Raw genomic sequence first — 27523 nt, 5'->3', positions numbered from 1 at the left:
AGGATCGGAGAGTCGGCGTCCATACGCCCAACTCCTTGCGCGTCCGCCAAGGCAGGACATGGCGAACGCGACCTTCGACAGCGGGTCGACGATGCGTCGAGCCGCTATGGCTGTGTCGAGTTCGACAAGCCATCGGAGGAGAGGCTCGCCCTCTCTTCCCACGTAATTGCTTACGCTCAACTTTAATGGTTGAGCACGCGGTGTCGTCCCTGACGACGCCGTCACTGAGGAAGCAGCGTCACGCTGCTCCTTCATGATGAACCCCAGAGCAACACCATGTTGCTCCGTCGGCGATAGCGTACGCAGCATTGTAGCTATCGCCGCTTCTCCAATGACTGTTGACAGTCGTTGGAGGGCCTCCCACTCTGGGTCAGACAGGTGGGGCAGTCAGCGCGTGCAACATGCGTTGCAGGCGTCTTGAGCTTCCATGGGCACCTCCGTGCTCATGGGGTTCTCGGCTCCGCGTTCGTACACCGCGTACGAACGTCAAGCAGTCGGTCGTTGGACGGACTACAAAGTGCTACCAGGTGTAGTGGGTCTAACTTGACTCACTACTTTAGCTTACACGTTGCGCAACGTGTATGAGGAAGCGTAAGTACTTAGTAATTACTTAGGTTAATTATATTTGAATACACAAATATAAGTTAACTTAGACAGGACTCCAAGTAGCTAGTTTAAGGTAAAATGAGAACTGTATTGTTTGTAAATTGATCTTCCTCTAAAATCTGCTAAAAACTGTTTATCATCTATGAAAGGGTTGGCAGCGGCTGGCTGTCAGAGCCCCGCTAATATGCATGTCTCTGATTGGTAGAAAGATGCTGCTTTCTACCAATAGGATCTTTTGGGTATGTGTGGACCACTCACTGTGGTGGTCCACTTCAATGTATCCATCGGTGTGTCTTACACCAATGTGAGGAAGTATCCAAAACGTTTAACAGATAACCTATCTGTTAAATTCACAAGTGGCTTGCAGCCACTTGTACGTGTAACCCCGTTACATTTAATCTGACTGTTGGCACTCGATTGACTACGGAGGTCATATACATCAACGCCTCTGGCCACCACTTTGCAGCCATACCAGATCCTACCAAGGCACACCTAACATTACCCATAACGGTCTGATGTGCTCGTTCGGCTGAGCCATTTTCTTCTTGGGATGCAACATTTGACTGTTGAAATATCAGGCCCTTCTTAGTACAGTACTTTTTCACAACTGTATTGAGAAATTCTGTTCCACCATCCGTCCTTATCCTTTTGACGGTATATGGAAGTTGCTTTTCAAGTTGTGTAATGAGAGTTGTTAATTTCGCTCCCACCTCCTTTAGTGATTTCATCACAAAATACCATTTATAGGCAGTGGCGTCGTCCACAACGGCCAGGGCATACTTAAAACCTGCAGTGCCATATAAACCAAGGGGTTTTATCTTTCCTAATGAGTCCATATGAAGTGTATGCAGACGTTCAGTTGCTTTTGCCCCTATCATGTTTCGGTATGACATCCGACGAGATTTAGCCAGTGCACATGTGCGACAAAAGAAAGCTATCTTTGCCATGTCCTTTCGTTCGAGACAGGGCGCACCGTCAATAACTGCACTGGACAAGATGCTCATCAACCGGTCCTTTCCAACATGACCTAGTCGCAAGTGCCATTCTTTCATTGCGTTATGAATGAACTTGAGATTTATACTTTTAGCCGATAGTACTTTAGTACTATCTCCCATTCTTTTACTGGGGAGGTAGTACACCTCGTCTATTGCTACTGCAGCAAATACGAACCGATTATTCTTATCCAGATAATATAGGTACTCCCCGCTCTTATCCTGAATGTGCCAATATCCCTGCGTTGCAAGGTAATATGCACTTAACAAATTGCTACTACACTCCTTATCAAAGGCAACATTCTTTATTGAGATATCACTGTAATACCCTTTTGGTTTGAGTATACTAAATCTCACCGTGCCTTGTAGCGTACTCAATGAGGTGCCCCGGTTTCCGTACTCAAATGTGTGAGGTTGGCCTCGTCCAAGACTACTGAACCAGTGTCGACTTGGGCTTACGGCGTGTCCTGCGCCAGTATCGACAACCCACAGATCATCAGTTACCTCTAATTCCGTTAACATAGATAAGTACCTTCCATAATGCTTCCTTACCTCAGCATCGATGTCCATTGGGTTGAACACCTAGTCCTCGGTTTCTTCGCCTTCACTCACCGGAACATTCTCTTCAAACGCAAATTCGTCGGCGTCCTCAATCGCCTTTGCCAGTGGTTGGTCGTAGGCGTGGGCTTCCGCCGTCGTCATCTCCGAGCCCTTTTCGCTGGCTGCTTTCTTCTTCGGAGTGGGTCCCCTCTTCACCGCCATCAACGTTTCTTCTTCGCACTCGGAGCAGCCCGGATGTTCGAGCGGAACAACGCTCCACCCGGTCTCTTCGGATCGCGATCTTTCGCCATAATCAGGCAGTCCTTCTTACGATGACCATCCTCAAAGCAGTAGAAGCAGCTGCCAGGCTCAGCACTCGTCGCTTCAACTTGGTTGCGCTTCTTCCCCGTGAATTTCTTCGCCACATTGATCATGACGGGACGCTTCTTTTCCGTGAGCATGTTGATTTCCTTCTTGGAGCGATCACCAAAGACGCGTCGCAAGCTTATTTCGACATTTTCGATGGAAAACCATTCCGCCGTCATGCTGATGGAGCTTCCCCAAAACTCGCTGGGCAGCTGAGCCAGCACCTCCATGCACAGCCAGTGTTCCGTCACAATCTCCTTGCCAACCAATCCCGTCATCTTCCGGTTCATGTCGTTGCGGAGCTGCTTCAACTGGGCGAATAGGGTCCCCAAGTCACTCCTGTTCGAGGCGATAATCCGATCCCACTTTCGGCGTAGCTCGATTACACCTCCAGCGTCCCCAACCCCATACGTCTTCTCCAGCAGCTTCCAGATGTCGCAGGGCCTCATGCTAGACACCGGGTTTGGAAGTCCCGAGAGGAACATGTTGGTCACCAATTGGTTGAGCAGGTTCAGCATGGCCGAGTTAGCCCTAGTCCAATGCTGGCGGCGCCAACGCAACTCCTTTGCCTCTTCCCTTGTGGTGGCTTCACCGACCGTAATGATCGGTTCTTCCGGATGTCCATCCAGGAAGTCGACCATCAACACAGAGGCGGGGCTTTCGTCCTTTTCCAAAAGCCCGCGCTCGTAGATTTGGTCCTGTTCCTTAATGTAGGTAAGGAACTTGTCCTTCCACATGGTGTACTCCCCCTCCTTGTTCCCCATGAACTTCTCCAGCCCAAGAGTTGGAGCGCCCCCATTGCGACCAGAGCTCATAGTGCGTGGAGATTGAGCACGTATCTGAACTGTCAGCCTTAGCTGTAGGCCGTCAGTTTCGAAGTGAGGGGGACTGCAGTGGCGGTGCCACGCGTCCTCCTCCTCCTCTTACATCCCTCGGCAGGTTGTGTGTGGTGCACACAAGTAGGTGACCTGTACTTTTCCTATTGGCTAATTTAATAAGATATTTAGACCCAATTAGAGTGCATCATATCTTCCTATCATAACGACATCATAACACCATTGAGCAGTGTTGGAAAAACCAGTGGTTGCAAAAACCATCACGACCAATGCGCCTGTTTTTTTTATGTTTTTCGATCAGGTTCTTCGTGTTGTATGTGGTTCTATGTAAAAATTGTGTACACAGCATAGTGACATTTTGTGCAAGAGAGCGGTACACTTTATGTCAAAACCGAAATGGTGTGCAATCTGGTCAGACGGAAGAGTCACCCACAACCAGGTTCTTCTGGTCGTGCAACCTGGTTTAACCATGGTTTTTGTAAAACCAGGATAACCTAAAACCAATCTCCTGCCAACACTGCAGGCCATCAGCAATAACAAATATTTTTTGCCTGATCATAACAATCCAATTATTTATTATTGCTGATGGTTACCGAAGATAATTACTTATTTGATGTCTCAATGAACAATCAGTACTTGTTGAGTTTTCGGCATCACTGCTTATAGCCGACAAAAGAATAATGTATCGGTACGAACCTGTCATTTTTTATACCGGCGTGGATAGTATAATATTATTATCCAGTTGCTTGAGTCTTTTAGGGGCGACAGTCGCGTGACAAGTCCCATTTTCTATTGTCACAGGACTGCTCTCAATCGAAGCAATCAACTTCAACCAGCAAGCGACAAATGTCAAGGGTTCACGGTTGATCGAATGATTCTCGGCCCTTTGCGCCATCCAACGCGTCCAGACACACACACAAAAAACGTCATTTTACGTCGCGGTGACCCGAGTTAAGACGATGAAAGAACTCTATCTAATGGAACGACTCACACTGGATTTCCTACAGTACTTCCCGCCAACACAAGAGCTCTGGCAGAAACAGAGAGGCGATGTAGCTTAGAAGCAGAACTTATTATACTTCATGATAAATCTAGAGCTTCTCCGTGCTTTAGCACGGTTTAGTCTGTATCGGCAGAGTCTTGCAAGTTCGCCCGTGCAAACGCATCCTGGAGCCGGAGTTGTAACAAGATCGTTGTTGGATCGGAGGAGCCACGACCGGATCGGCTCGCGGGAAGCGGTTCATCCCGGTCAAACGACTATTACGGATATTCAATCAGAGATGCACCGATCGCATCCAGAATCGCTATACTTTACAGCTACAACTTCTTCTCAGCCTTCACCTTCCTTATCGCTTCGGCCGTAATGCCATACCTCTCCAGGGATCGAGGAATTCCTGTGGTTGTTTCACGTGGTAGTGGTTCGCATACCTAATGCCAGAATCCCTCGGACCAGGCCCATTACTCGAGGTTGTCCAACCAGCAGGCCGGGGACGTACAATACAGTTAGTAATGCCCCAAGCAAGCACAATCGTCGTTTGCATTTATTAGTGTACCTATACGGTACAAGTACGGTAACAGGCGTCGCGGTATCCCGTGATTCAGAAGTCGTGATCGCGTGAAATACGTGTAGCATGATCCCATTCGTTCCCGATTCCCAGTTGGTGTGCTACGTGTCGAACAACTTGCTCCGCTCTGCATCAGTGCTAGATCACTTCTAAATTCCCCGCAACGCCCTCCAACCTCCAAGAGTTCTCATCCTCGCAATGAAGATCAGCTTTTTCGCCGTTGTACTCGCCACCACTTGCCTTGCTGCTACGGAGGCCCAAAAGACGAAGGATACGGGGACCCCGGCCCCGACACCCTCGGTGACGATGCCGGAGGAACAACTTGAAGGTGTGACCCAACAACAAGACGATGCAACACCCGCACCGAAGAAACAAAAGGAAGCAACGACGACGGCGACTGCTTCGCCAACGATTTCGTACAAAAAGGTCAAGCCTTTCGAGGAACCGAAGCCCTCTTCGGTCACCGAGAAGGCCGCTATCGAGTTCAAGCCCCAGCTCCACGTCGCCAACGGGTGTCACGCCTACCCTGTTGTGAACGAGGCTGGCCAAATCAGCACTTGGCTCGAGAAGGCCGACGCAAAGGGTGCCAAGTGCAAGGGCTCGAAGTTGGGGGCTCAGGTCTATGGCCGCTCCGCCTGGTTCGGTCGAGTGTGGGCCATCATGTACGCCTGGTACTTCCCTGACGTTACCCCCGACTGGGAACACGTTATCGTGTGGACGAACAACCCTAATGTGACGGACCAAGTGATCTTAGCCGTGACGACATCCAACTCGACTGGAGGCTACACGTCGCAAACTCCCCCTGATGCCAGCATGGTCAGTGGCACCAGCGTTAAGGTCAGCTACAGCGACAACGCACTGGCGACCACAACGGAGGGCGGACACACGCAAGATCTCATCATGTGGCACCAGCTGAGTGATGCGGCGCAGGAGGCGCTCAACAATGACCAGAGCTTCGCTGGCGTGCAAGTCCCCATGAATGACGACTACTTCTTGCTGCAGCTCGGCAAGGCCTGGCCGTTCGCCTAACGCACGGCGGCATCTCGAGGGGGTACTCTTCAGCATTGGCGGCTTGCGCGTCGTAGACGCACAATGACTACTACTGCATACCACCCTTTCCACTATGGCATTCTCAACACTGTTGAAGTAGAGACGTGGTTGGTCTGACATCGCAAGTGCACTTTACATCTGAGCTTGATCACTCTCGGTATCAGTCTAACCACAATGAGTTTCGTCAAGTAGTGATTTCCAATTTGTTGGATGAAAAGGTAGGGATGAATACAGCGCCATAAAAATTTACAGCGGGTGCAAGGCGCATAGGACGCTAGCCGTGTATTATAATAGATCCCACAGCTGTCAACACTGCAGTGTGGATACCTCGCAACATCTTAAGTATCTACACTCCACTGCGACGTTCGGCCTTTATATCCTTCGCTGACGCCACCACTAGCCGGATCACAAGCTGAGTATTATCAACTAAGGATGACAGTAAGATAAGGTATGTATGAGCTACATGTATGTTCGAACCTCTGTCGTACCGTACCCTATGTAAACACTTGAGGTGAATGACGCATCCTTTGCTTGATCGCTTGGTCCCAAGTATGCATACATGCACACTGCTCGCCTCTCCTGGTCCATTTCGACTTCAGGAGCTCAATCCACGATCAAGTACTTCCTCGCCATCACCGAAGCCGTCGTGCTTAGCGTTGCCGGTGTTACCACGGCCCCATCCATTGAGTCCGCAGGAAACAGCGCCGACAGTGCTAGTCTCGACGTTGCACATACTCACCAAGGAACATTCCTATCGACACAGTCGATTCGAGTGCAACAGTGACCAAGGAAACATCGCCACAACAGCATCGAGCACTGCATACACGAACTTGCTCGTAAGCGCCTTGGTATGAGTGATCTTCACAGGCCTCATCCACTGCTCGCACATTTTCAAGGATCGACCTGAACCGAGAACAATCCACGTCAGCGAGAGGGAATTGAGACATATCCTCGACCATTAAAGGATGGAAGACCACCAAAAGATCGGCCCAACGGAGGGTGCGGCATGCCACGCCGTTGCCATCTTTTTACGTCGCGAAATTGCGTTTAGTTCGGCAAGATGTTCTTGCCACTTCTAATCATGAGTCACAGCACCACGGATCGGTCGCACGCTACGAGGCGCTTGCTCTCTAGCAAGCATCTCTCCGACAAGTACTTCAGAGCCCAGGAACGCAAGCCGTTTTACGTTGAAGTGCCAGTGGGGACGCAGACTACCATAGCGCGGGGGACTGTGTCGATTGGCGGTAATGTGCGATGGATACGAAGGATGCTTCTCGAAAAACTGATTGAGTAAGGCTCTTCAAAACTGTTACATGAAAGCTCACTTTCACACTACATGAAAGCTCACTTTCACACTGGCTGCACTTCTCCAGAAGTCTGCGACCCTTTCGAGACTCAGCTAGACTGTCGCCAACGCAGGTTGCCATGCATCGACGGACCAGCTCAAACTACGCGCGCTCAAGCATTCTGTGGGACTAGATTTCGCAACTATTCAGTCGCGGGCTGAAACATCTTCGTGCTATCACGTGGCGATGTGGATGGAGCACCTCGGCGCGCTGAACGAAGTGTTGAGGGCCAAGCCGTGCCGAGACAATAGCAGCTCTCGTGCCAACGCAGTGCACCGGGCGAATATCGCCACTGGAAATGGTGCTGCGAGCCTGACGACGGTCTTGTGCCGTGCAACGCGCTCTTGTGGTACGTAGTTGACGAAGCCTACAGCAATTACCTCAAGATGACGGAAACCGAAGTACCCGTTGCTAACATTGGACAAGAAGCGCTCTTGAACTTGCTCTCCCAGCTCCTGTAGGTTGACACATCCGAAGGCACCCCGAACACCGACCAGGTGAAAGTACGCAACGATTCGTCGGTGCACGTTTTGCTTCGCAGTGTGGTGCTTATGTTCAAAGAAAACCCGCCACTCCTCACGAGGAAAGCCGAGTTTAATAACGCTCCGCCAGCACCATTGAAGGGGGTCGCGGATTTCGTGATCGATCGCGGCAGCACCAAGCTCCTCGTGGTCAGCCCAGAAGAGGACCACCCGCGTAGTGCAGCCGAGCTCCACGTGATGACGAACATGGCCACTTCCCAGAGCAAGAAAGAGGATAAATCATGTACCACATCTACGGCCTCATCACAAACTTCCATCGCTCGGAGTTTGTCAAGTACAACGGGATCGCGTACTCGATCTGCACCGAGTATCTCGAGAACACCAAGCACAGGCACACGTGGAGAAAGTAGCGACTGGCTTGTATGGGATCACCCGCACCCAAGTTGAAGTGGTCCCTATTTCACGTGTGACACACCACATGCACCATACCCGCAACTTGTACTCACCCCGTCTCTTCCCGCAACTCAGTACGTGTACGCGCAACTCACCGCCCCAGCCCCCTCGCTCGCCCTCACTTCTCCTTTTGCCCTCCAGAGAGCGAGAAGCGTCCGTGTAACCGCGAGCGACCATGAGCGCGCCCATCGACGACCTGCTGTTCGGCGGCGACGACTCCGGGGACGAGGACGACATGAACAGTACGTGCGCGCGCGTCTCCTCTCTCCAGCCGTGCCCCTCCCGCCTCTAACAACGCTCTGTGTGCCGCGCTACGCAGCTTCCATGCCGGCCATGCGCTCGTACAGCGGCGTCCCGCTGGCGGCGGCGGCCGTAGCGCCCCCGGGGGGTCTATTAGCGCCCGCGACAATTGTGCCCCCGGGGGCCAAGCCGCTCACGCCGTCGGGCGCCACGCCCATCCGCCCGCAGCCGCAGCCGCTGGCGCCGACGCCCTCGCCCAGCGCCGTCGCCGTCGCCAGCGCCGTGCCGACGCCCACGCCGCCGCCGCCGACGCTGCCCCAGGCCAAGCAGGCGCCCGGCTCGGGGCAGCAAATGTTCCAGCAGATGTTCGCGCTGCTGAAGCAGATGCTGCCGGTGGAGCAGTACGCCACGCTGCACTCGGAGATGCGCAAGGGCAACGGCAACGACATTAAGTCTATCGTGGACATCATCAAGCGCATCGCGGGCGACGCCATCTTCTCCAGCGTCATCCAGAAGATGGACCTGACCAGGACCTTCCCCACCAACAACGCGCCGGTACATTTGGGCTCCATGTTGGAAGTTTTGTTGTTGTTGTAGGGCTGGAAGTTTATTATTTTTTATTGTTACTTTGTTGTTTTTTTAGGGAGCTTTTGGTGCTGTGAAGCCTGAGCCGGGAGTTGCCGGAGTGCCGCCGCCGACGGTCGCGTCGCCTGGCGCGATGGGAAGGCCGCTGGCCGCGAGAACCGCCGGGATGACGGTGCCTGCGGCCACTACTGCGTCCCCGAAGAAGACGCTGCCCACGGCCATTGCGCCGAACACGCGGCCCATTGCTGCTGCGCCGCCGACTCTGCCAGTGGCGATGCCTGCGTCGATCGCAGCTCAGGTTGCAAGACCGACGGCGATCCAGCCGCCGCCTGGGACGGTCAGTACGCCGCCGGCCAAGGCCGCGGTTGGCGTGAAGCCAGAGCCGGCTGCTGCTGTTGCGGCTACTTCTATTGGTGTTGCGACGACGACGGCGACTACTTCTTCGCCCAGCGCCGCTTCTGCTGTTGCTCAGTCGAGGAACGAAGCACTGGAGAAGATAATGTTCGCGAAACGATTGTTGTCACACGCTGCTACGTGCTCGTTGGCTCATGGCATTTGTCAGGTGAAAAAGTGTGACGACGTCCGCCGCGTGTTCAAGCACAGCTTGTCTTGTGGAGGAGCGAATGGCTGCTCGCATTGCGAGCAGTTGAAGGGGCTGGTGAAGTATCACGCGAAGGAATGCGTCATTGGAATGACAGATCACTGTTCGATCCCGTTCTGCGACGGTTTGCGACGCAATTACGCTCAAAACCAAGCAACTATGGCCGCTAAGGCTAAGGCAGCACAAGCGGCTGGAAGAAAACTCAGCGGTATGGGTAGTGATGACGATGATGACAATACGCCGCTGTCCTCTGCGGTGAATAAAGCCAAGAAGAATGCAAAGGCCAAGTCTCCTAAGAGCACACCTACTCGGGGGCCGGCTGCTCACCCCCTGAAGCGCAAGATGTCCAACACATCGCTTCCGAGAACAAACTCACTGTCGCCTGGACCAACGTCAACGGTGTCAACTCCTAGCGTTACGGCCTCAACGGCAGCTTCTATGGCAGCCGCTGCCAAGCCGCAGCAAAAGAATGTGACTGCGAATATGACGCAGGAGTATGGCCGGCTGTTGCAGCTAATTCTTCACGTGGAAAAATGTACAACGAGTGCATGCCCTGTTGGCGAAGAGTGTGCGGAGTCGAAAGCTATCATGAAGCAGATGAACTCTCCGACCCCACCGGTATGTGCCCGTAGCACGTTATCGACGAATTTGATATGAAAGCTGACCTTGGTTTTGTTGTTGGATGCTGCCAGGCTCGTGCGAAAACGTACAAACAGGTGTTTGGGCACTACAAGACATGTCTGGCGAAAAACAACACAGCGAATTGCCCCATGTGCAAAATTGGACTACTGCCGATTCTGCCAGCACCCATAGCTAGCCCAACACCATCGCCCCAAGCTCAGGCCCTGAAGACCGGGGTACCCTTGGTCAATACTACACCAGGTTCGGCAGTGACGTCTTCGCCGTCAGGAGGATTGAACAAGCGTAGCAGCAATGCTGTATCGCCGACTCCACGTTCTCCGTTGAAAAAGCCGCGCACTAATTCTACCAGCCGAGGCAAGGCTACGGCTGCAGAAGTGGCAGCTCAGAGCGCTGCTGCATCCGAGCTGGTGAGCCAAGAGCTTGCTCAGGCCAGTGTTGCGGATATTCGCAAGGAGGCTGATGTGCTTACACACACAAACATCGAGCTTGGCACGGAACGGCGGATCATGATGGAGGGTGGAGTGCGACGTGTGCGGATGGCGGAGCAGCTGCCCTGCCAGAAAGAAGAGTGGGTGGAGAAAGACTTATTTAATTCGGAAAAACTGCGCACCCAGATGCGCGAGGTCGGTCGGCGGTCAGGCGTCGAGCTTGGAGTCCAAACGAGCGAGGTGATGGCTTACGCTCTCCACGAGTACCTAAAACAAGTGATCGAGGAAATGGTGGAAGTTTCGAGACAGCGCGGCGACTCGCACGCACACTCGCTAGAGGCGTTGCAAAAGGCACAGAGGGTAGGAGCAATGATGGACGGGCGGGCAGGAAGCCACATGGAACTCACCGCGACAGATATTTTGCGCGTTAGCTGCGAAGACTCCTTCACAAAATTGCGACAGGAGGACCTGGCACTGCGGTCGCAGTTGCTGGAGGACGCGAAGCGCGAGGAGCAGATCGAAAAGGAGCGCGCCAAGAAGCGCAAAAAGGTAGACCGCAGCAAGCTCAACCAGGACGAGCGTGACGAGGCAGAGATGGACATTGAGGAGCTGGCTGTGAAGGACCTGAAGGAGCGTCTGCTGCAACAAGACAAGGGCAGCGTGGTGAAAGTGGATGGTCGTGTCAACGAGAGCATTTCGACCAAGTATGCACCGCGTGATGTCGACAGCCAAGTGACCATGGACGATGCCAACTACTGGCTGCAGAGCCAGAAGCCATACGTCCGCCCGAAGCTTTTCGTGCGTGCAGAAGCTGCGCGCATCGTGACGAAGTCGCTTTTCTGATGTGCAGATCGACAGACTACTCATGGCACTAGTCAACAGGCGAACAGAACCCAATGGCACTTGCAATAAATTAAAAAGCACCCTGCTGGGCCCTTCGCAGCGGGTGGTCTCTACCTTGTGTGCGGGCGTGCTGGGCTTTTTCTTTTCATTGCTCGGTTGACTATTCGAAGCGCGAGTGGATTCGCACCTCGCCGTTCTTGGCTGCCTCCGGGATGTTGGCCGTACGGAACGCGTACACGTCGGACTCGATCATCGAAGCTCCTGCAGCAGCACCATTTTGATTACGATTAGGAACAATGCAACGACATCTTTTCCCAATGAATTCGGTTGTCACCTGGGATGGCGGAGGAGTCCGCGACGTAGATGTCTTGTCCGTCGTTGCGCAGCTCCACAAAGTGTGTGCGCTGCTTGACGCCCTTGGATTTAAGTCTGGGCGACGACGGCTGCAGTCTGCCGGAAGGGGTCATGGCCATGTCCACCCCTTTGTAGAGCCCCTCCCCCGTCTCCACTGCAATGTGGTAGGCGTGCCACGGACACTTGATGGTCGTCTTGCCGCCCATTTCCTCAATGTCTCCGTTGACTAAAGGTCCTCCGTGGTCTTCCAGTCAATAGGTTTAATTAAGTTAACACTCCGATACGCATAATAATAATATCTCCACCACCAGAACGTGGATCTCCAAACTCACGGTAGCAGGCTTGGTCCATGCAGAAAACCTGCCCGCGGATGTTGAGCAGCATGACGCTGCGATGTGAGGTCGGCAGCTCGACGCACTTCTTGGACCCGGACGGCAGCTCCGACAGCTTGCACACGAACTCGAACGTCAGCAGATCCGCCATCATTAGGGAATACTGAGGCAAGCTATAATCTGGAAGTCATTTCGTACTTAAATGGATTCCCATTAGGTTTTTGGATTTGTACGCCTGTCCGATAGTAACGTAGTCCCATTCTCAAAGTCTCACATAATACTCTCACATTGTACTTGAGACTTTGAGAATGGGACTACATTACTATCAAAACCAAGCAAATATTATTTGCTTGGTTTCGTTGCCTTTAGTTGTCGGACGAGTCTGGAGCGAGCGGCGTGCGTTCTTCGATTTTGGGTGGCACTGGGGCGATGACGGCGTGGTGTTTGGGCCTTTTCGCCGAGAAGTAGGAACCCAGTTTGGTGAACACGCCAGCCAGCACGGACGCAGCCATCAGAGATAGTGCCCAAACGCTGTAGCCTGCGCCGTCGATGATACCGCCCATGATGGCGCCGGAGAGTCCTGTCGAGAAGTAGCCGACTGCTGTCATGATGCCAGACGCCCCAGCTGCAATATCGCGAGGAAGGTCTGATGGCACCGTGTAGCTCAGCAGCGTGTAGTTGCCTAGCAGGAAGACGCTCGACAGGAAGATGAGGCCACCGAGCATAGCAACACTGCACGTGGCGCTGACGAAGTAGATTAACCCGAGCATGAACGCTTGGAGCAGTGAAAAGATGAAGATGGGCATGACGCGATCGGAATGGAAGATAACATCGCTCAGCCACCCACAGAGAATGCCTCCCACGAATCCTCCCACTGTCCAGGCACCACCAATGATGGCCGTATCACTTGCAGTGAGCGGGCTTTCTCGAACGGCATCAAAGAATGAAAGGAACCAATTGAGAAATCCGTCGCGAGCCCAGCAGAGGAAGAAGACCGCTACGAGGTATCCCAAAAAGGTGTAATTCCGCATGAGCTCCTTCATCTGCTGCTTCGGCGTAAGTCGGATTTTCTCGCCTTCATCTTCTGTTTGGTTGTCAGCTGAGGACGACGCTTTATCCTTTGATCCGTCCTTCGATGAACCCTTTAATGCGTCCGCTGGCTGTTGCGGTGGGGAGATGAGAACCAATTGCTTGTTTGTGAAATTGTGCGTGTCTGAAGGTGAATTCTTGACGTAGCGCGAGATCACGAGAGCCATTTCGAACAGCACTGCGCCAGGGATGACAAATACGTATGGCCAACCCAGTGACCCAATGATGCTGCTTCCCGTGCCCAGAGCCAAAAAATACCCACTTGTCAACATGATGTTGAACACGCCTGCAAACAATCCGCGCTCACTCGGTGCATACCAGGCCGCGTTGATTTTCACAACAGCACTGGTACCAAAACCTTGCACCAACACGTTTGCCGCGTAGAGAACGATAAAGAAAATTTGCTGAATGACACCCGGAGTATTACAGAGAAAGAGAACACCGAGTAAAAGGTTGCACACTGCAGCCCCCAGACAAGCGATAAGCATGCCTCTTTTGCCTCCGATGCGGTCAGTGATTTGGCCTGTAAAAGGTCCGCTGATGGCGTACGCCCAGGACCCGGCAGACAACACCCTAATAGCAGCGCAAAAAGCACGACGTAAGTAAAAAAAGCACTTAGCTTCCGTCAACAAACTAACTTACCAGCCCATGTACGCGGAGGTGAACCCAAGTTTTTCGCGTACCGCCGAGACGTTCCCAGCAGCTACATTATATCTGGCCATGTAGAAGGCTGCGTAGGCCACGCCCATAGGGAACCAGTTCTGAAGTCGGCGCCATCTAATTATTTAGACGCACACAATTCCAGCTTTGGTTCTTTCACACACACTTTCCTTGTAATTCACTGTACATACCGAAATGCTTGCGAGTGTAGCAACCGCCCTTGAGGGCTGAGGAGTGCATCGTAGAGCACACCACAAGCCACAAACGCGAGAATCAGCAACGAGGTGACCACTTGAGCACTCATGTTTGATGGCCCCGCTCGACACGAGTAATTTGAGACTGAAGGTTGAACACCACGGGGATTTTTTGGCCAGAACGTGCTGGTACGGCTTGTCGCGTCACATAGGACACTATTTTCAGTTTCGCCGCCGATGTGCTTTTGTGGTAACGCTCCCAATGCACGACGCATATTGATGATCAACCAATTCGGAACCCAGGCACACAACCAATCCCTGAACGCTCAACGTACACCGAAAACCACTGGCACCAGAAAGTATCTTTATTCTTAGTTCTCATGCATCATCAAGTTGAACTCTTCCAATGGTTCGATTCAAGTTCGGAGACCTTGCTAGAAAGGTGCCGCTTCATCTTGAAGAAGAGGAGATTTGCGTCTCAGAGGCATCGGCGAAACAACAAAATCGCCGTTGAGCCGAACGATCGAGGCGCGACGGCTGCTTAAGCTGGCAAGTGACAGTGGCGTCATCTCCTCAAATTCCCCGGGAAGTGGCGTCCCGGCGGCTTGCTCCTTTGTCATCATCATGCCCTCCTCGGAGAAGTACGACCCTAATAAAGTGAAGATGCCTGCGAAGACTGATGCCACCATCAGCGAAAATGCCCACACACCGTAGCCTCCATTCCCAACAACATTGCCCATGAAGGCACCCGATAAGCCCGTGGAGAAATAACCCACAGCCGTCATTACACCAGCGGCACCGGCAGCGATATCCTGCGATAAGTCCGATGGCACTGTGTAACTCAACAGCGTGTAGTTACCCAGCAAGAACACGCTCGAGAAAAATACGAGCCCACCGAGCATCACCACACTACACGTTGCGCTCATGAGATAAATGATTCCAAGCACAATAGCTTGCAGCAGCGAGAAAATGAAGATCGGCATGATGCGGTCTGAGTGGAAGATGACATCGCTCAGCCAGCCGCACAAAATGCCGCCAACAAATCCGCCCATAGTCCACGCGCCGCCGATAATTGCCGTATCGCCCGACGTTAGCGGGTCTTCACGCACCGCATCGAAGAACGAGAAGAACCAGTTGAGAAATCCGTCGCGTGCCCAGCAGAGGAAGAATACCGCGCCGAGGTACCCTAGGAAAGTGTAATTCCGCATGAGTTGCTGCATCTGTTGCTTGGGTGTGAGGTAAAACTCATTTTCTTCGTCATCGGAGGACGATATACGCCGGTCGTTCATCTGCGTTGACGTGGTTGGTAGGACCTCTCCAGAAAAATTATGCGTTTCTGCCGGAGAGCTTTTCACGTAGCACGAAATTACGAGAGCCATTACAAACAGCACAACGCCTGGAATCGCGAACACGTATGCCCACCCCAACCTCCCGATAATACTGCTGCCCGTCCCCAGCGATAGATAGTATCCACTCGTCAGCATAATATTGAAAACACCCGCAAAGATTCCTCGCTCGCTGGCAGAATACCACGCCGCGTTGATCTTCACAACGGCACTGGTACCAAACCCTTGCACCAGTACATTCGTCGCGTACAGCACTACAAACAACACTTGCTCCACGATAAACGGCACCTTACAGAGGAAGAGTACCCCCAGCGATAAATTGCACAGTGCAGCTCCGAGACAGGCGACGATCATGCCGTTCTTGCCCCCGATGCGGTCGGTCATCTGCCCCGTGAAGGGCCCAGTGACTGCATAGGCCCATGATCCAGCCGAGAGAACCCTGACGACACGAACGTCAGTGCATCACCAGCCAGTATCAATAGCGCGGCGATAAGAACCGACGCCACGTACCAGCCCATGTACGCAGAGGAGAAGCCGAGCTTGTCACGCACGGCTGAGACGTTGCCGGCGGCCACGTTGTACCTGGCCATGTAGAACGCGGCGTAGGCCACGCCCATGGGGAACCAGTTCTGCAGTCGTCGCCACCTTTTCGAGCCGAGGCAGCACGCAACACGTCACGAGTGTCAACGTCACGGCCTATTGCGCATTACTCAGGGAGAGTGTTGCTGATCGATGTACCGATAGCCGCGCGAGTGCAGCGCGCGTCCCTCAGGACTGAGCTCTACGTCGTAGAACGCGCCGCAAACGACGAAAACGAGAATCAGCAGCGAGGTGAGCGTCTCCACGTCCATCTCGCGCGAGTCGCTTGGCGTGGCTTTGGCTTGGCTTGTGTAGGTCAAGGCGGATTCGAGAGTGAGCACCGGTCGCACATTGCGCGACCGGGCGCCTGGCGCAGGGTACCGACGTCAGCAATGGAGATGCGCTGCTGATCCAGCCAGTCGCGTCGAGCTGCGTCATGCCTGGTACCTCTGCTACGATGCAGGGCGGCAGAATGCACCCGACAATTGCATAGAACTCTGTGTTCGCATGTGCATGGCACCGAATTGGTTTGTCTTCTCTACCAGAGAAGAACGGCGACTGCTACTTGGCTGTGCAAGTAGTACAGGTACTTGCACAGCGAACGGAGACCGTTGTAACGCCACGAGAAAAATCGGAACCTGGTCGAGCGACCAATCAGCGTGATCGATGACTCACCGTGAGCGTGAGCTGCTTCGGATCCGCGGCATAGCTCCTGAACTTGCCCACTTGGGCATCGTTGCTGCAGCCTGGTCCTGCGGGAGTGCCTTTGTCTAACGTGAAGAATTTAGGTTACGTGCACGTTACACGGCGTGGTTCATCGGCGACTTTTGGTTGTGACGAAAGAACACTGCGCCGTCTGCTGGTCGACAAGGACCTTGCCAAGGCAGCTTAGCTAGAACGTCAGAGATAACCCCCCACCGGCGTTTCAAGCGTGAGATGGTAGCTGGTGATGCATACCGTTGTGACTTGGGTTCCGTGAAAAATGAAGCTTTGATTGTCACCTGGAAGGTGTCGATTACACCTGTTGGTGATTAGTCCAACCTAAACGTATCTTGCATTGGTTGCACGTCCACACTATCAAAACAGCGCCCTTAAACTGCGGTCATGACACAGTTGATTACACAACACATATCCAAACCCAGTAGGAAAAGGCTATTTGACCCTGTTTCAAAAAGGTGGGGAGGCTTTGGGCGGTGACGGCGCACTATCAGCCAGCTTGGGCGACTCCACCATGATGAAGTCGCTCCCGAACGAGACGGAGCACGTCGACAGCTCATCAGAGGCGTCGGTCATCGGCGTGATGGCAGCTGGCTGGTGCCTGGATTCGGCCGTACGGTCCTTGGCGAAGTGGGAGCCCAGCTTGACGAATACTCCAGACAATACCGACGCGACAACGAGCGACACCGCCCAGACGACGTAGCCTGCGCCGTCGATAACGTTACCCATGATGGCACTGGAGAGACCAGTGGAGAAGTACCCGACAGCGTGCATGACACCAGTCGCCCCCGCAGCAATGTCTTGAGGCAGGTCCGTCGGCACTGTGTAGCTCAGCAACGTGTAGTTGCCAAGAATGAACACACTCGAGAGGAACGTGAGCACTCCCAGCATTGCAACAGTGCACGTAGCGCTCACTAAGTATATGACTCCAAGCACAACGGCCTGGAGAAGAGAGAATATGAAGATAGGCTTCACCCGGTTCGAGTGGAAAACAGCATCACTGATCCACCCGCAGAGGATGCCCCCGACGAAACCTCCGATAGTCCAAGCTCCGCCGATGATAGCGGTATCACTGGACGTGAGAGACTCCGAGCGAACGTCGTCAAAGAACGAGAGGAACCAGTTGAGGAACCCGTCCCTTGCCCAGCAGAGGAAGAACAGAGCGGCGAGGTATCCGAGGAAGGTGTAGTTCCGAAGTAGCTGCTTCATCTGTTGCTTGGGCGTGAGAGCTTCTTCAAGGTTGTCTCCACACGACATGCATTGAGGTTCGAGCTGAGCTGAGAATGTTGGCATCTCCTCTGTCGAGAAGTGGTTCGTGTCGGCGGGTGAGCTCTTCACGAACGACAGGATGATGGCCGACATCACGAGAAGAGCGGCCCCCGGAATGACGAACACGTACGCCCAGCCTAGCGACTCGATAATGCTGCTGCCCGTGCCCAGGGACAAGTAGTACCCACTTGTCAGCATGACGTTGAACACACCGGCGAACACGCCGCGCTCGCTCGTCGTGTACCACGCAGCGTTGATCTTCACAACGGCGCTGGTGCCGAAGCCCTGCATGAGTACGTTCGACGCGTAGAACACGACGAATAAAATTTTCTTGACGAGAAGTGAGCCGTGACTGAGGAACAGCATGCCGAGGGCCAGATTGCACAGGGCTGCCCCGACACAGGCCACGATCATGCCGTTCCTGCCTCCGATGCGGTCGGTGATCTGCCCGGTGAAGGGTGCACTGACGGCGTACGCCCACGATCCAGCCGATAAGACCCTATTCATGCAACGGATGCACCGTTAGCAAGAAGGACGAGCACCGAAACCGTAAATCGCGCAACGTACCAGCCCATGTAGACAGAGGAGAAGCCAAGTTGGTTGCGCACGGACGGAACGTTGCCAGCAGCGATATTGTACCTCGCCATGTAGAACGCGGCGTAGGCGATGCCCATGGGTAACCAGTTCTGCAGTCGACGCCACCTAGTCAGCAAACTGTCAGCAAAGCCCTCCACCGATCAATGAGGACTTCGAGGTGGCCTTACCGATAGCCCCTCGAGTGCAGCTTCCGCCCCTGGGGGCTAAGCTCGACGTCATAGACGACACAGGCCGTCACGAAGGTGAGGATCAGCAGCGAGATGACCACCTGGGCATCCATCCTGGAATTGGTTTGGTCTGCCCAGCACGGGGAAATACGAGAATGAGAGCAGCTCCGAGAGCCATGCAACCCGATGGCCTCCCTCCCTGCTCATGCGATGCAACAACTTGCGTGGCTCTTCGCGCGTGCACGTCACATGCGCCACTTTCTGAGCCCAGAGTTCCTCCTCCAGCCAATGCCCCCAAGTTGCTGTTGCTGCAGCGTCGCCTATTTGAAGTGCATTGAAAATTCGGAACCCAGTCCGTGGACCAATCGGAGACCGTGTTCCATTTCGGAACCCACCGCCGCGACCAATCCGGGGCGTCCAATGGTTTCGCCACTTGACTTCAACATCATGGCGGTTACCTGGGCGGTCTGCACTGCATCCACGCCACCACGTTCATTCTTGCACACCGCAGCGAAGGCATCGCTGCATGTTGGGTGAAATCTCGACGGTGCGTGCTCAGAGAGCCCCCGGGACAGCTCCACTTCCTCCTCGCTGCAAGTTTTTGCTCATGAGGTGCCCCGGTTCGCCGGCGGCACGATCGTGATGCAAGACGGACCTGTGGTTGATGAGTGGACGACAACGCAGCCGTAAGGCTGATCTTCTGTGCGACGCGTGTCTCGCACGCCACAGCGGCGATATTCTTTGGCTTTCCTAGGCGGAGTCGATTTGCCTCGAGAAGGACCAGCTGGCACCTTGGCCACAGGCACCACGGCGTTTTCTTTCATTTACGCCCGCCATCAACGTCCACGTAATGAATTTGCTTGAGCGGGTTACGTTGGTACAGCGCTGACGTTTGGCATACAAAGGAGCAGAGTTTCAATGACCATCGATCGCTTCGCTTCAGGCATCGCCGCGTTGTACCATCGCGACGACAGGAAAGGGCTTCTCCGTCAGATGAGCTCCTTGAAGCTCCACTTCAAGGCGCTCACATCCAACGATGCTTCCGCCCAACGGTATTAAGATTAAATAATGTAGGCGAGTTGGCATTAGCTTCGGAAAACGGGGATTGACCAGCGATGTTTGGTACAAAAATCACGTCGTTTCGATTAACCGCCATACTGTTCTCTGGATTTTATCCAGAGTTCCAGATTGGTGCCATTATTGACTTCTCATTTACACTGTTGAATATGATCTGTGATATCTGTCCTTGTTTGATGCCTGTTGTTTTGAATAGCCTGTTTGTTTTCCAAATTATGCTGTTCATCCAACTGAGATTAAAAAAATCCTACTTTCGTATAGTCTCTATGCAACGATAATATCTCTGACAAATGATATATCTGTCTAATCCGTCGAATTTTTCTCTTCTCGAGTTGGAGAATGTTGAAGTCAGTCACTCTTCTGCTTTTAGAAAGCTTCCGACACAGATCTTCTTTTCTACCGTCTTCTCTACACTCAAGCTTCTACATTTGTACAGGTCGATGACATACTGTCTTCCTTTGTCCTACTCCTCTGTGAGGTCCATTAAATGGGTATTATATTATTTTCCGGTACGGAGGATAGAGAAACTCGAAAAATGTGACTTAGAGTGCACCCTGAGCGCAAACAGCATTATCCACGGAAAACAAAATGAAAATAAGAGAATTCACGCCGTTACCAAGTAAAAACGAGTGGATTGAACTAAACGTTAACTGTTTTTATGGTAGCACGAAACTTTACAGCATAGGTGACTTGAGATCAATCTCTCAAGATTCATGGATTGCCAATATTTCTCGATCAAAACATGTGACTCAAGCGTCGAAAGTGCAACGATTTGGGTGTAGAATAAAATTATCTGACGAAGAACCCGGACAATCTTGGTTCATCGCGAGCCAACACTTCCGTATTAGGTTCGGATAATTCAAAGTATTGTATTACTCAGTTGCATGTATACAATTTCGGTATTAATGCAAATGGTATTAATACTAATACTAACTATCTGGATAACAGAATTAATATAATTTGAATAATAATACTTTTCCGAATTGCTAATACCAGTAATACTTCCAGTTACACTTTTCACGAAGCTAGACTTGAAAAAAATAGGCTTTTGCTGCGAGTATGTCAGACTCCCTAGTAGGCGGACTGGTTCCTGTACTGCAATTTTCTCGGAGTGTACTTACCCATGCTGTTAGAAGGTTTCTTTTTGTGATTGAACATATCATGAATCGCTGTTACGCGATCCTCGGACCTAAGAAAAAAATAAGGAGGTGTCGTCGGGGTGGTGTTAGCGTGTGAAGTGAGTGGTGGTGGGTATTGGCCGGAGAGGGAGCGAACCCTAGCTTTTAGAGCAATGGCGTATAGCGTAGTGGAATAAGTAGAAAAGGGCTGTGGTGAATGTCATCCAAAATCCACACCAAAGCGTTAGGGTAGTATATTAGGCCCACACAACCTGCCACCACAGGTAACATTCGCCCGAAATATCGGGTGTAAGTGTTTTTGGGCGATAAAGTAACTTGCTTTTGTATGGGAACCCTCACTCATCGATGGAAATTGATTGATCGGCATGCACTAATCCATTAGGGATTTCAGTCGCTCTTCAACCCGCGAGATGATAATTTGTGCGTCCACACGGAACGAAGTAGTTAGCTGGGGGAGGAAATGAATCTGACTTATTAGTAGCTCAACTCGGGTATCCTGCATCCATCTCTGCTATCTCATCAGCAATAATCTAGATCCACTCAGCTGCGTTGCATGCGGAGCGGATGCAAAACACAAAATAAAGTCGACATAGCAACACGAAACAGATATGCCATGAAGTGCGACTTCCCCGTTCTTGTTAGACACGCTAGTCGTTGGTGTACCAGAGAAGCAAAGGGCTTCATGAAATCCGCATGCGAACACTCCACTCATCTCTATTGTCGTTGACATCTACCGGGTGAGGAAGCAAAATCAGTTCCATATTACTGGAGCTACGATGAGCCCCCTGCTTTTGACGCTTTGTTATTTGCCTCCGCCTTTGTCATCTGGTCTATTGCCCGCGCGACATCTTGAGACTTAAAATCCACGCGCATGCGCAGTAACGTCGCAATGGTCTCCAGTGACAACTCCTCACGCACGCTAGCAAGGTAGTCGAGCACATGCGAGGGTTGCATCAGATTCAAAATGAACACAACCTGAAAGAGACGCGTGAAAGCTGCGCGTAAACTCTTCTGGGGCACAAGTGTCGACACACGAGCGAGCATATCCGTGACTTCGCGCTCGAGCTGCAACGCGCCTAAGTCATTGCAATGCTTCTTAGTCGTGAGAAGTGCACGCTCCACACACGAGGTGAGATCCTGCGTAACCGCCTCGACCAGATCCTCGAAGGGAGCACTGCACAACGCGCGCTCGTATCGCTGCAGCTCCCGGTTCTTCAAAACCTCCTGCTCTACTAGCCGCAGCAAAGGCGAACCCCGTGAGCCCAACGCATCGTACTCGGATGAGGTGAGCACGTATTTCAGCTGTTCTTCCATCTGCCGCTGGATCACTTCAAGCAGACGCTTACGCAGCGATCTCGAGAGCACTTCTTGGACCTCGTTGGATACAATAGAGTGGAATGCCTCGGTCATGTCGTTTATTGGTGTTGGCAGGCAATCGAGGATCGGCGCGTCGCTGGGAAATCCTGAACGAGAGTACTCGTCGATTTTCTCCTGCAGCGCACGAACGAACTCACCACTCATGAAGGCCGAGTTGATAGCCATAATCAGCCTTGCTTCCTCTTGCAGCGTTCGCTCCAGATCGTCATCGACAGCCTGAAGAAGCATATCGGAGAAAGACACTTCATTCTCACCATCGCCGTCACCATCGAGCCTAGCAGACCCACTGCCATTGGCAGTTGACCCTGCCGACGCCGCAGTAGGGACGCTCAGCGGGATCGCGCACGGTCGACTCGGTAGCGCCAAGATAGCAGGCAGATACTGTGACTCCAACGCGTCCACAAGTGCGATCACAATAGAAAGAGCCGTGTGGTAATTCATGCTGCATCAAACCACAACGACAACATCAGTAACTCCTTCAAAGCTGCAACCAACAAAGACCATCCAGCCCCAATCTCACCACTGCGACGCCCTGAAGAAAGCCTTGTTGAGCACGAACGAGGCGTCCTCCACGACACTGGACACGTACACTCCATGCTCCAGCTCCTGGGGCTCCGCAATGGCCGTGGCCTTGTGCACGGACTGGAACACGTAGAACCTCTCCAGCACCACGTAGACCCCGCTGAGCTCCTGCACCTTGACCTGGAAGCCTCCTCCCTCTCCCTCCTGGCCAAGACCTTCACACACCGTGGCCAAGAAGGCTGTGTAGCTCACCAGCACCCTGATGATAAAGGCCAGCTCGTCCAGGAACAGGTCGATCATCTGCAGACTCTCGTCCGCCTCCACGTCCTCCTCCTGCAGCGCCTGGCGCGGGTCCCGCTGGGCCTGCGCGTTGGCGCGCCGCTCCCACGCCACCATGCGCGCGTCCCCGGCGTACATCTCCACCATCTGCAGCGCCACGTCGGCGCACGCGGCGTGGATGGGCTCCAGCACCTGGCGCAGCACGAGCGCGTCGGCCGTGACGTCCGCCACGGCGTTCATGATGTCCGAGGCGCCCGTGAGCAGCTCGCTCAGCGCCTCCACGTAGAAGGCGCGGTCGATGTAGCCGTGCTCGTTCACCGCGGCGGCCTGCTTGCTGCCGCGCACGCGCTCGAGGCTGGCGCGGGCCTGCTTGGCGAAGATGCGGCTCAGGCAGCCGCCGAAGCGCGGCGCGGCGGCGCGCGCGGCCCCCAGAGCGGCGCAGCGCGCGAAGGCCGAGAGCGCTGCGTCCACGTCCACGTCGGCGCCCGCGCAGGCCTGCTGGAGGCCGGAGAGCGCCGCGTCCTGCAGCGTCTGCGCCTTGGCCTCGCAGCTGCGCAGCATCTCGTCGCGCACGGCCGCGTCGGAGGAGGAGGCAGAGGAGGCAGCCGACACGCGCATGTCCCCCAGCGCCTGGCACACCTGCTCCAGCTGCTGCTCCGCCAGCGCCACGTAGAAGCGCGTGACGCTCTCCTCGAAGCTCATGGTCAGGTCCGCAAGTGGTGCCTCGCACGCCACGAGAGGGGTTCGCTGGTGTTATAACAGTAAAGATGGGAAGTATACTGACATATGAATCTTATATCAGTGTTTAAGCTCGATTTGCTTTGAGTTTTCGAAGAAGAGAGTACTGATTATAGAGTGACAGGTTTTGGTACGTGGAAGTACGTGGCACAGTGACGTTGTCAACGACATCAAATTCGTTCCAGACGACCGAAGACGACAACGTGAGTTTGGATAAGGATGTTTGAGTATACGCTCATTGGTTTCAAGAAAGGTGAGAGTGACTCGTTCTCGTTAGTCTTTTATTTTTTTTGTCGAAGTTCTATCGACTTGAGCATGTGAGAGGATCGTGCAATTTCTCGTTATCTCGTGTGTACTAACTAGAACAGGAGCGCAATGCCGAGCTGTGTAGCGCTGGCCCTTTGCTGCGTTGGTGGATACTTTGGCCACCGCTGTTTATTCATTTGGATTTTTATCTATGCTCCTTGCCGTCAACTTGAAGTGTTGCTCATCTTCCTGAGTTGATCTGAGACGCGCAGCTACCTTACTTGTCGGCGACGAGGGGGCCGATGAGCGCGCTGGTAGCCTCGAAGACCTCGTCGGGGCCGGGCGTGGCGTCCACCTTGAATACCTTGTCCTGCTTCTCGTAGTGCATGATGACGGGCATGGTGGAGTCGAGGTACGTGCGGAAGCGCTTGCGGATGGCCTCGGCGTTATCGTCCGTGCGGCCGCTGGTCTTGCCGCGCTCGAGCAGGCGCTCCTCCATGACGCTCTCGGGGCAGTCGTAGAAGAGCACGCCTTGCACCTGGAACTCGTCGTCGGGCATCTCCTCCTGCCAGCCCTGCAGGTTGTCGAAGTTGCGCGGGAACCCGTCGATGAGGAACAGGTCGCGGCCGCTCTTGACCATGGCCTGCTGCAGCAGGTTCAGCGTGATCTTCACGGGCACGATCTGGCCCTCCTTGATCATGCGGTCGATCAGCTCGCCGTTCTCCGAGCCCGACTGGCGCTCCTCGCGCAGCAGGTCGCCGGCCTGTCACGACACAAAAGTCAATAAAGTGTTGTGACACATCGCTGTTTTGAGCCATATCTCCCTCACCGACAGGTGCACGAAGCCGAACTTCTCCACCAGCTTGGCGCACTGCGTGCCCTTGCCGGCGCCGGGGCCGCCCAGCACGAACAGGATCTTCTTGGTCAGCGCGGCGCTCATCTCGGCAGCAGTCTCAGGTACGCGTGTAGGTTGGTGCTCTTCGTCGTCAAATTTGCAACTGCCCAAAAACGTACGAGGGGACAAAATCGTTTTGTGCGCAAAAGCTCTAATGCGTGTGGCGTACATAAAATCATGGATTGCGTCCTAATTTAGGACGGACTAAAATAGTGTGTTCGGGACTATTTTGCGAGGCGGTTCGATCTTGATTGAGATCCGCTCCAGAAGTGCGAAGGGAAGGAAGGATCGCTTCAAGTTCAGGCGCGCCATGGAGAACAAGAGCCACGTGGCCATCAACATGTCGGGCAGCGGCTCGCTGGACGTGGCGCTAGCCAGGGAGGAGGCGCTGCACCGCTTCCGGGACATCAACTGGGCCACCTACACGCGGTAAAAGACCACACTAATTTTTATCAGGTCCTTTTCGCAAAAATAATGGTCACTAACGCCCTCGCTCCAATTTTGGTGCGGACTATTTAGCGCCGGCGGATTCTCGCTGGAGAAGACGGAGATCACGGCGCTGAAGGACCTGGAGGGCGTCATCAAGCCCGGCGCAGACGACGCCACGATCGTCAAGGCCGTGGACGAGTTCATGAGCGATGCCGGCCCGTTGGTGGGCAGCGCACTGCTCAAGCTGGTCAAGAACGTGACGGAGCCGACGGTGCTCAAGTACTGTCTCGCTCGCATGGAGGAGCTGCTGCCAGGTACGAGTTGGATAATGTTTAGACTTTCTTTTTAGGTATCTTGAGACTGAATTTGTGCTTTTGTGTTTTTGTGTTTTTGGTGCAAGATGGTCTTCGTCTGCACAAGCGGATGGTGTATTTTGTGCCGGAAGGGAGCAACGTGGATGCGGCCCCGTTCTTGAGGATGATCCGTAACGACACGGGCTACATGCAATACGCCGCGAGCCATTTGTTGGCTCTATTTCTCACGTGAGTGGTTTGGTTGGTTTGGTCAATTGTATTTTACTTTGTGGTACGGTTGTGGTAATGCTGAAGTGTGGGTCGTCGAAATTAGGATTCGACCGCGCCAGGAAGATGCAGAAGCGCTCGGTCAGTGGACGATTCAGGCGTTGAAGACGGGGGCGCTGCCGACGTCGACGAACGACTCAACCCGCGCAAATGTTACTCGTGCTGCGGTCGCGTCTTTGATGGTGCTTTTGCGCAACGAGAAACTGCGTGTGGTGTTCGTGAAGCAGGGCGGTGTGCCTCCGTAAGTTGTTGCCTCTTGTGTAATGGTGGTGCCAGTTCTTTACCTACCGCAAAAATGTTGCTATGAGACAGAGTGGTGGAGTTGTTGGAGAGCTCGCAAAATCGTGCTCAGCTAGCCTACGAGGTATGTCAGCGGGGCTCTTCAAGTTGCTCGTCGTGAAGATTATGCTAACATTTGTCTGTTTGCTTTGGACTCGCTGCAGCTCACGTTCATATTGTGGACGTTGGCGTTTTGCGACGAAGCTATGGAGAAGTTTGTGGCGGCCAAGGCATTGGATGCAATTGTACTGCAAGTGGCAGCGGCTCCTCGTGAGAAGGTCGTGCGTGTCGCCTTGGAAGCTCTTCAGGTAAGTTCTAGATCGTCTACAGTCAATCACACTCGAAATAAACTGTACACGTGCCATTGCCTTGCTAATCAACAAGTTTTTGCTTTCGTAGAACCTGCTGGGCAAACTCAGTGGCTTCTTCAATGAGCGTATGATTGACAGTGGTTTGCTGAAGACACTTAACAACATGCGAGAGCGAAAGTGGGCTGACGAGGATATCGCTAAGGGCATCCAAGCTGTCCGTGATGTGCTTATCCGCGAGTACAAAGAACTGAAGTACGTACCTCAGCATTCTTTATTGTACGATTTTAGTGTGGAGTTGACCAACTGATTACCTCGGTGAACAGTACGATGGAGCGCTACGAGAAGGAACTACGAACGGGAACACTGAACTGGGGTCTGCTGCACACGGACAAGTTCTGGAAGGATAACTTCATGACGTTCGAGAATAAGGACTTCGAGCTCATTCGGTAAGCAGTATGTGGCTCGTTGTGTTCGCTTTATCGGTCTATGAACCTAATGGCGGCGTATGCTGCAGTTTGCTGATCGACCTGTTGGAAGCCGACGACTCGAAGACGGTTGCTGTGGCTCTGTTCGATTTGGGCGAATTTGTGCGTTTTTACCCGAATGGCAAGCACATTGCGAAGAGACTTGGTGCGAAGAAGGTGGCAATGAAGCTCATGACTCACGAGAACGCAGAGGTGCAAAAGCAAGCGCTACAGTGCATCTCGAAAATGATGGTCAACAAGTGGGAGTTTGTCAAGTAAGAACACGACAGTTTGGTGCGTGTAGGAG

At 53.3% G+C, this 27523-nt stretch overlaps 9 protein-coding genes across 9 annotated transcripts; 3 read left to right on the top strand and 6 right to left on the bottom strand.

Annotated features, from left to right (window-relative positions):
• Window positions 1–5103: 5103 nt before the first annotated feature.
• IUM83_09927 (NPP1-like protein) lies at window positions 5104–5934 on the top strand (the record flags this gene model as incomplete). Its single annotated transcript, XM_067934402.1, has 1 exon — window positions 5104–5934. One exon carries the CDS (start codon window positions 5104–5106, stop codon window positions 5932–5934), a length of 831 nt encoding a protein of 276 aa, XP_067793377.1.
• Window positions 5935–8411: 2477 nt separating this feature from the next.
• Window positions 8412–11575, top strand: IUM83_09926 (uncharacterized protein; the record flags this gene model as incomplete). Its single annotated transcript, XM_067934401.1, has 4 exons — window positions 8412–8478; window positions 8556–9031; window positions 9120–10280; window positions 10355–11575. 4 exons carry the CDS (start codon window positions 8412–8414, stop codon window positions 11573–11575), a joined length of 2925 nt encoding a protein of 974 aa, XP_067793376.1.
• Window positions 11576–11735: 160 nt separating this feature from the next.
• Window positions 11736–12415, bottom strand: IUM83_09925 (Rieske domain-containing protein; the record flags this gene model as incomplete). Its single annotated transcript, XM_067934400.1, has 3 exons — window positions 11736–11836; window positions 11910–12173; window positions 12262–12415. The coding sequence occupies 3 exons, from the start codon at window positions 12413–12415 to the stop codon at window positions 11736–11738; spliced, it is 519 nt and encodes a 172-aa protein (XP_067793298.1).
• Window positions 12416–12626: 211 nt separating this feature from the next.
• On the bottom strand, window positions 12627–14314 carry IUM83_09924 (Major Facilitator Superfamily (MFS); the record flags this gene model as incomplete). The annotated part of the gene is made up of 3 exons (XM_067934399.1): window positions 12627–13923; window positions 13993–14127; window positions 14202–14314. The coding sequence occupies 3 exons, from the start codon at window positions 14312–14314 to the stop codon at window positions 12627–12629; spliced, it is 1545 nt and encodes a 514-aa protein (XP_067793412.1).
• A 324-nt stretch (window positions 14315–14638) lies between these two features.
• Window positions 14639–16401, bottom strand: IUM83_09923 (Major Facilitator Superfamily (MFS); the record flags this gene model as incomplete). The annotated part of the gene is made up of 3 exons (XM_067934398.1): window positions 14639–15989; window positions 16061–16195; window positions 16289–16401. The coding sequence occupies 3 exons, from the start codon at window positions 16399–16401 to the stop codon at window positions 14639–14641; spliced, it is 1599 nt and encodes a 532-aa protein (XP_067793379.1).
• An 895-nt stretch (window positions 16402–17296) lies between these two features.
• On the bottom strand, window positions 17297–18992 carry IUM83_09922 (Major Facilitator Superfamily (MFS); the record flags this gene model as incomplete). Its single annotated transcript, XM_067934397.1, has 3 exons — window positions 17297–18614; window positions 18683–18817; window positions 18880–18992. The coding sequence occupies 3 exons, from the start codon at window positions 18990–18992 to the stop codon at window positions 17297–17299; spliced, it is 1566 nt and encodes a 521-aa protein (XP_067793378.1).
• Window positions 18993–21866: 2874 nt separating this feature from the next.
• IUM83_09921 (Golgi transport complex COD1 protein) lies at window positions 21867–23975 on the bottom strand (the record flags this gene model as incomplete). Its single annotated transcript, XM_067934396.1, has 2 exons — window positions 21867–22914; window positions 22993–23975. The coding sequence occupies 2 exons, from the start codon at window positions 23973–23975 to the stop codon at window positions 21867–21869; spliced, it is 2031 nt and encodes a 676-aa protein (XP_067793418.1).
• Window positions 23976–24534: 559 nt separating this feature from the next.
• Window positions 24535–25197, bottom strand: IUM83_09920 (Flagellar adenylate Kinase; the record flags this gene model as incomplete). Its single annotated transcript, XM_067934395.1, has 2 exons — window positions 24535–25020; window positions 25087–25197. 2 exons carry the CDS (start codon window positions 25195–25197, stop codon window positions 24535–24537), a joined length of 597 nt encoding a protein of 198 aa, XP_067793299.1.
• A 265-nt stretch (window positions 25198–25462) lies between these two features.
• IUM83_09919 (V-type proton ATPase subunit H) lies at window positions 25463–27495 on the top strand (the record flags this gene model as incomplete). Its single annotated transcript, XM_067934394.1, has 9 exons — window positions 25463–25581; window positions 25672–25895; window positions 25982–26123; window positions 26209–26403; window positions 26475–26526; window positions 26606–26749; window positions 26841–27004; window positions 27076–27198; window positions 27267–27495. The coding sequence occupies 9 exons, from the start codon at window positions 25463–25465 to the stop codon at window positions 27493–27495; spliced, it is 1392 nt and encodes a 463-aa protein (XP_067793311.1).
• Between the last annotated feature and the right edge of the window lie 28 nt (window positions 27496–27523).

The sequence above is a fragment of the Phytophthora cinnamomi genome (genome assembly GCF_018691715.1).
Source record: "Phytophthora cinnamomi strain GKB4 chromosome Unknown Contig29, whole genome shotgun sequence".
Taxonomy (NCBI): domain Eukaryota; phylum Oomycota; class Peronosporomycetes; order Peronosporales; family Peronosporaceae; genus Phytophthora; species Phytophthora cinnamomi.
The sequence above is the reverse complement of the archived record's forward strand: the minus strand, read 5'-3'. Positions and strand labels throughout refer to the sequence as shown.